The following is an 8086-nucleotide window of genomic DNA, read 5'->3' as shown; positions in this document are numbered from 1 at the left end:
TGTACATGTGGAAATATTCTACATATATATATATATATATATATATATATATATATACAACCTACCATATACCACATACCACATGTATTATAGAATACCAGAGGGCTTCGCTGACATCTGTAAGGGACCTGTGGTCTTGTTTAACAGCCTTTACAATGAGCTCAGAGCACAGGTTCAGCAGCCACAGAGCAATGAGATTCACTGTGTTGCCTAATAGCCCCTATATACCAAGGATGTAAATAAAAAACAAGCCTTTAACCCCAGTCCCCAGTTAAGACAGTTGCCCTACTTACTATGCTGCCCAGATAAAGAAAAATAAAAATCTGTTTCTTCTGAGTAACTGGACACAACTGCCTGCCATCTCCATGAAAACAAACTTGATAAAAGGGAAGAAAAGGATGTCACAGAGGTGGCGACACAGCAACAATTTGAACTGTCCACACCTGAAGGAGTCCTGGAGAGTTGCACATCAACATGTGAGAGATTTTAGAGTACCAGCGCCACGTCTCTTCACAGTGATGTGAATCAACAGTGGCAGCGAGCCTTGATATTCCAACTTGTCAAAACCTTTGAATGTGTGTCAGAATGGTGCTCATGTGAAATGACACATAGATATAAATGGAGCAGCAAACCACCGACATTAACGCCAAGCCTTTTCAACGACAAACTGCCAAATATCATAAAACTAGCATTTGTCTGCAAATGGACTGGGACAGAAAGACACTTTTGCGTGCCAAAAAAAATCAATGTAAAATTGCTGTTTTGCTTGTCTCACAGGTCGACCAGTTTTTACAAACCATGTTCAAACCTTTGTCTGAATTGCTGTCTCTACTCCTGTCACCTCCTCTGATGGAGCTCTGAATTGTTTTGACAGCCTACTCAAAATTTTCAAGTGAAGCTAATTACTTCATGTCTACTCTTGGTTGAATATTTTATGCAGCTTAAATGTGCATTTCAAAACAGTATTATGAATTGGCCAAGCCGATGTAAAGTTATATCTAACAATTTATTCTGCATTCTGGTAAGTACAATTTCAATAAATACAGAGAATACATAGAAAAAAACAATAATCCTGAATATATTAAAAAGTTTGTGCTGTGCTCCACCAGGGAAATCCTGAACCAAACTCTGGCTGCTGATGAAGAGTATCACAGAGACAAGTGGACCATGTTTGGGAATGAGGCTGAGAGGGTGGAGCTAGACGTGATCAGGAACCAGCATGTGTTACGCACACGTGTGGACAAACTGTCCCTTCGCAAGCAGGTAGAAGTCAAGTTTAGGTCTCCGGAATGACCTATAACGAGGACAAACAAAAAGTTTCTCCAGTGCATAACCACCATCAGATTACCCAGACAATTAACAGCTTATGTTTAATGTTTGTATTTCCTCAGTCTATTTGTTTCTTTTATTCTGCTGTAGAAAATAAATCATGTTTGCTTAAGAAATACAGAATGTACTGTATTTATCAGCATATTACTTTTCATGTTATCTGCAAACTCTGATTATTATTTTAAAACTTTGCCTTTCCTGCATCTATCTATGCCCTAGGCACAGTATAAGGCATCTGCCCACATGAAGTACCTGGAGCATCTGAGTCAGAAGACCCCAGACTTTCCAATCCCTCTAAGGGCTCACACTGTCTGGGAGGGCATGACCGTCAAACTCTCCTGCAAGGTCCAGGGCTGTCCACCCCCAAAGGTTACATGGTAAGAACTTGCTGCGGTTTATTCTTTTGGCCTCTGTTGTCCTACACCAATTCATTCTCTAAAAGTTTCTATTAAATTTGTCCCGTTTGGGGGGACAAATTTTTGGCGTTTGTAACCCGCAGCTCGCCAGAGTTTCAGTTTAACAAGGGTATATTCACCACATGAGAAATTCCTTTGTGTGTCACCAAAGTCTAATGGTCTAAAGTTAGAACCTTTAGGGAACAACTACACAAGGTGTGTAATAATGTGCACTCCTGATACATCTTTATACTGTAGTAGAGCTTAAACGATCAGATAATCAACAAAAGTCTAACTGACTACAAATTTGATAAATAACCATTTAAGTCACTGCTGCTTTTCTCTGTTTTATATCAGTGCAAATTAAATAGATTTGGATTTTTCCACTGTCAGATGAATAATACAAACATTTTTTGGCAGTGGGAAATAGTAATTTACATATCTCACCATTTCCTATCCAAGTATCTATTCATAATGAAATGTACTGAGTTGCAGCACCTACATTGTATCATCAATTATCATCCATAATGCAGTGAAATACTGTTGAATTTCTTCATGTGCTCATTAGAGGTATATACAACAGTCTGAGAGGTAAGGAGGTGGGTTAGATTATACACCTGTACATGCAAATGATTGAATATAAAGACAGACTCAAAGCCCATGAGTTACGTGCAAAAAAAAACAAGAGTTATAGCGCTACAATTCTGAACCCTGAGTTGAATATCGCTTTCTGTATTAATATGAAATTACCTGTGTTTATTCAGGCAACGTGCCAAATTGTCGACCTTGACACTCGAGCTGCTGAGAGACTGACTGATGAATAGACTGTGTGCTCAGTATTCATGAACCTAAGCTGAGATCTTGATAACCTGAGGCTCGTGGGTCTCACCATCCAAAATGGGACCCATCGAGCCCAATGAGCTGCAAAAATCTGCCCTCAAAAGTGCCCAGCACAAAACAGAATGAGAGATCAAAGGCCCCCTCTGGATTCAGCTGAACCAACATTTGATTAGTGAAAGACGTGCATAAATAATCCGTGGGCAGGACCATGAACCATCCAAGTGGAGCCTGTTGTTCACTTTTGCTTTGATATTCAAAAAAACTAAAACTTTTAACACGCTATTTCTCATTTCCTACATCAGGTATAAAGATGGTCTGCCACTGAGAATGACTGAAAGATCATGGAATTACAGTCTTCAACAAACATTTGGTCTTAACTCACTGGAGATCAGAAGGTAGGTCACTGGCACCCAAATCCCTAATTAAAGCTAAAGCAGGTATGAATATGACACAGAGTGTGTAAGATGCAGCTAATGTAGATACAACACGACCCTACCATTTAGTAATTGAGAATACAATTGGACACTCCGGTGTTATGAGTTAAAATATGTCTGTCAAACTGAGAAATTAATACTGTGCAGTAAGACTGCTCCATTACTTAAATTCAAAAAATTAAGAGAGTCAATCAAGTCGAGCGGCCTGATGACGTCTCTTTCTAACTTTTATGTTGTATTTGGGATTAATTTAACAGCCATCACAACGGAGTAAAGTAGGCTACGGCTAACAAATGTGCAATAAAAGCACAGATTTGTAATATTACAGATACATTTCAGCTCCTTCTTCAACTGCTTCCAATTTTCTCTTTCTATATTCTCAGGTGCTCTCCTGATGATGCCGGCGAGTATAAAGTGGTAGCCAAGAGTCCCCTGGGTGAAGCTATGACTTTTGGAACACTTGTGGTCAACTGTGAGTAGTTTCCTGTTTCATATCAGCTCAACCTTGCTGAGAAACTATTGTGGATAATACAAAGATGGGTGATAATATGTTGACTGAAATGCAAGAGTTCAGCCTCAGGTTATAAACTGGTAATGGGAACTGAGACACTGAAGTAGGATATCAGTAAAGGAAATCAAAGCTGTGAGATCAAAGGCTATATAACCAGTCTAAATGGCATTTACACTGCAGGATTTCCACTTAAAACCTGGTGCACAAACCACTCAACTACACAGTATCATCAACTGTATTTGACACAACTTGTCCATTTAAACTCTACACACAATACTTATACATTTAATATTGATGACACTGCCCCCTAGTGGCATTTTTGAAAAGGCTTGATAAATGACAGACAGAATCTAGGACAGGAAGTTTGTATACTTACTGTACTTACAAAATGTCCTGAATTAAACAATATTTAACAATAATTTTGTTTTACACATGCAATCTTAACATTGCATTATATAGCAGGGTAGACGCAGGTATAAAGAGTATAGCCACTTATTTTTCAGTCAACATTAGGTATACACCCACTTCTAAATCCTCTCTGATGCTCATCATTCAGTAATGTTTTGTGGGTTTGATTTTCTTTTTCCAAGAATGGTAAAGGCCTGACATAGCGTTCACGAGTGGATGGAGTGAGGGTTAGGTTAAGGAATACTTTACTCAAAATCTATAATTATGTAGTTGTCTCAACATATAGTCGGTGGGCCAGTATTTATTGCATAATCTGCTCCTCTTCTGTGGCTAATGTTAATTTTATTTCATGTTCCTTAATGCCAGAAATCAAGTAGCAGAAGTTGAGTGACTGTGAAAATACTACTGGCCCATGTTTGGGTGAACTCAGTATGCAAGAGTAGTCTTAAATGTCACTGTTTATGACACATGCTGTTTATCCTTTGCTGAATGGGCAGCTTAAGGGGGAAAAAATGAGCGTATACCCACTTTGGGAACACAATACTTATATATAATAAAAAAAAACTCAGTGAGAAGTCAGTGAGAAGTCAGTGAAATGTCAGTAAAAAAAGGATAAAACATGCATAAAAAAGACCGTCAGGGTTTACAGACAAGCTTAAAAGACTGTGACAAGAAGAATTACCAAACAGCAAAGCAATCAAGACTCCTGAAACCAGCAACCAAATAACTGAATACACAACTCCAAGCCCAGGAGCAACACAGCCTTCACATCCACAGTTCAACACCGCTGACAGCAACAATGTTGACAAAAATACAAAAGCACAGGGATACAGATGCCGACCCCAGTGTTAAAAAAAATAAATAATAATATATATATATATATATATATATAAACACAGCCTACTCGCCATTAGTTTTCAGCCAGTGTTTTCAGGATATCTGTCAGTTCTCCATGCTCCTGCAGATAAGGTCTCTCTCCAAGGCCAACGGCTAAGTTAGGCCATTTGTCTGCGAAGCAATATGTCTTGACAGTATATTCCAACCAGTCTTTGTCCTTATACCAAGAAGTATACAAGTCTGGGATGCGCTGTAAATAAGACATGATTCAGTGTCGGAAACGGAGGATTGTGGATAATGGGCATCACCTGTGTGTAAGTGTTAGCTTCGGTGGGCACAAACTAATAACATTAGCCTGGTTTCCCTCACTTCTATGCGTCTCCCTCAACGTCTAACCTCCCTGCTGCTAGTGTAGACATTGAGTCATGAGAAGACATTCAACAAAAATCATTTATTCATTCAAATTAATTGCTAGCTAACGTTAGTTTGCTGGCTAACTTTAGTTTAATTAGCCACTTAACTGAACTCCCGCCCCCTATAGCTTTGCAAGGGCTGTTGCTAGGCAACTGAACAAAGCAACTTGTCGCCCTTTTCAAAATAGCGAACAATTTTGTACCTTTTGCGTTTGCACTAGAACTATCATAAATGTCACAAACTCAAATGTATAAGTCCATTTAAACTGCTCTGGAAAATACAGTTTATTATTATCCCACTTTAAAAGTTTCTTTTCAGCATTCTGCCCATTGCTTCCTGTGATGAAGACATGGCCATATGTTGCTCTTGTGCTACTGTCAAATGTAATGTTGTGACATGTTTGGGTTTTTCTCTTCCTGAAGAGCTCAAACACCTCGCTAAAATAGAAATTAATACAGTTTTATAAATTTAAATCATTAACCATGAGAAAAAGAGACCAGTGGTACTTTTTCAAACACCAGAAGCCATATAATTAATTATTGTGCCAGTTGTTTAGGCTGTTAAATACTAACTTGAACTGACTTAAGTGACAAATGTACAGCAATGATTATTTTGTTAGTGTTGAGCACATGCCAAACACACAAAACACATTCAGCCCAACTGATAGATTGGCCAAATATATTGGTATTGCTATACTGTATGTCAGCCAATAATACTTAATTTAGCTGTATCATGGTCACAGCTCTATCTAATCTAATAATCAAATTATCCTAATCAAATGTGTTTGAATGTGAAATGTAAATATCAGCTGATGTATTGTTATCAGATTTTTTAAACTTTCAAATATCAATATTGGTGTTGGCCTCAGAAATCCAATATCCGTCCTTCATTTCACTTCATTTAGCAGGGGCACAGACATTAATGCCCCCAGGGTGCTAACATTGTCCTCACCAAATCTGACCACACATCCACACCTCCATCCTCCTACAGCCTCCAATCTTGTCACTGCTCAAGTCAGATATATATATATATTTCAAGAAAGCCCAAAGAAAATGTCTAGTTCAGATTTTTTTCTAATTTTCCCCAATGCACAGTGCACTTTTCTACCCCCAAAATTATTATCCTGGTTTCTATATAAATTAGATTTTTTGGTGAGACTAAAATGATCAGATCATCACACTGAATTATATTGAGGACAGCGGGTGGTGACTAGCAGTCTAACATCTACAGTGAGCATCATTGCCTTATGCCACTATGCTAGGAACATCCACAATAATGGTTGTGCTGCACCTTTTAAATGACCCACTCTTTCTTGAAAGTGCTTGGTGCCTGGCAGTAAAGTTCCCCTAACGTTGTACATCAATTAGACGGTCAGATCTTTAATGAGACGCTTCAAGGCTTCTCCTTCGCCATCTACATTTTCACAGGCTTTCTTCAGTCGTTAAAACTAGGTTAAAGGGAATATTAGATGTGACTTGCATAAATGTGGCATTGCCAGGTTTGATTTGTCTGCTGTGTCTCTCTGTGTCGTGCCTCTTCAGTTTCACAGTATCTTCTTCTGTTTCTGTCCCCATCTGTGACCCGCCCTGCCTTTTCTTCAATCTGTGCTGCTCTGCCGGTCTGCCACTCTGCAATTCAGCATATCAAGGAGCCGTGGCTGGTTCAGAGCACTCGCAGACCCCCGGTAAGTTTCACGCCAGGACGTAATGAAAAGTGTCCCCTTTCATTTTCTCTGCCACCCTTTGAAGTTCTTCCCTCCACCGGTAAACGAGGGAGGGCTGGGTGGCTTTGAAGACTCTGACACAACACTCTGCCCTGCTGTGCATGCTGCACCTCATAAAGTAAGATACACATGGATTGAAAGGGAGCAGTGCATTAGCAGTGTTTGTTTGTCATGGGAGTTTATGTTTCTGTGTGGGTGTCCATGGATGTACGGGTGTAAGTAAGACTATTTTGCGGCGTAGTTGCTGTAGGGATAGAAAGACTTGCTTCTAATTCAGCAGGAACGACGGTCATGTATATTTCATTTCAGGGACAGCAGGGGATTTATTCCGTTTTGCTCCAAGCTGTTGAGCATCTCATATTGGCTGTGGCACTCTTTGGCCTAGATTAGTCTCCACCATGTCAGTTCTCTCACCAGAAAAACAACAGCTTTGCCTGTTTGTTTGGGGGAAAAAAAAAAAAAACTGCTTAAGTTTACCAAAAAAGGGCTTCTTGTGGCAAAGCATATTCTGACTCTATCAGAACAGAAGGCAGAAGTAGCATGATAAAGTTTTAGTGGAGGAGGTCCAGGTCGATGAATGGTTCAGCAATGTAACCTTTGACAATAGAGACTATTATCAACCATTTCCAACATTGACTTCTTTTAACCACAACAACTGTTTCCTATTCTTAAACGAACTACTACTTTTAACTCAAATTACCATCTATACCTAACCATAATGGAGTAGTTGTAGTGCCTAAATTTAACATAACCTTAATCATAGAAGAGGCGGACCAGAAAACAGGCATGTGAATCATTTTTGTAAATGTCATATCCATTATGGAAGGTATTACGTGATGTCCTGCTGATAGGAGCACAAGTTTAACACTAATATGTGTTGTTTGGAAGGCAACAGTTCTTTTAATTACCTGACCAGACCACACCTATGATACTGTCCAAGTCTTCATAAAGCAAGGAAAGTGTGCGTTATCTTTTAAAGTCATTAGTGTTGCAACCAGGGTCTTATATTTGTATGTATATGTAGTTTAAAAAAAGTCACTGTTCAACCATACAATCTAAACCACTTACTGGTGCATGGAAGTAAAAATGAAGGTGAAATTTTACTTTATTTTCTAATCTTGCAGAGAGACATTCTGGTTTATCTTGAATTTACAGTTCTAATTGTTGGTCTAGTTGTGTAAACATGCAATTTTAC

The 8086-nt window shown here is 38.9% G+C and overlaps 1 protein-coding gene across 1 annotated transcript in view; it reads left to right on the top strand.

Annotated features, from left to right (window-relative positions):
- myom3 (myomesin 3) overlaps positions 1-8086 on the top strand; it is a 54397-nt gene that overhangs the window by 12262 nt on the left and 34049 nt on the right. Inside the window, exons 4-8 of the mRNA XM_035673040.1 lie at positions 1110-1263; positions 1549-1706; positions 2867-2959; positions 3382-3470; positions 6808-6852. Coding sequence (XP_035528933.1) covers positions 1110-1263; positions 1549-1706; positions 2867-2959; positions 3382-3470; positions 6808-6852 — 539 coding nt within the window. The remainder of the gene's footprint in view (positions 1-1109; positions 1264-1548; positions 1707-2866; positions 2960-3381; positions 3471-6807; positions 6853-8086) is intronic.

This window comes from Morone saxatilis, unplaced genomic scaffold (genome assembly GCF_004916995.1).
Source record: "Morone saxatilis isolate NCDOM2014 unplaced genomic scaffold, NCSU_SB_2.0 Contig24, whole genome shotgun sequence".
NCBI classification, from domain to species: domain Eukaryota; kingdom Metazoa; phylum Chordata; class Actinopteri; family Moronidae; genus Morone; species Morone saxatilis.
Note: the sequence above shows the minus strand (reverse complement) of the source record. Positions and strands in the feature narration are given on the sequence as shown.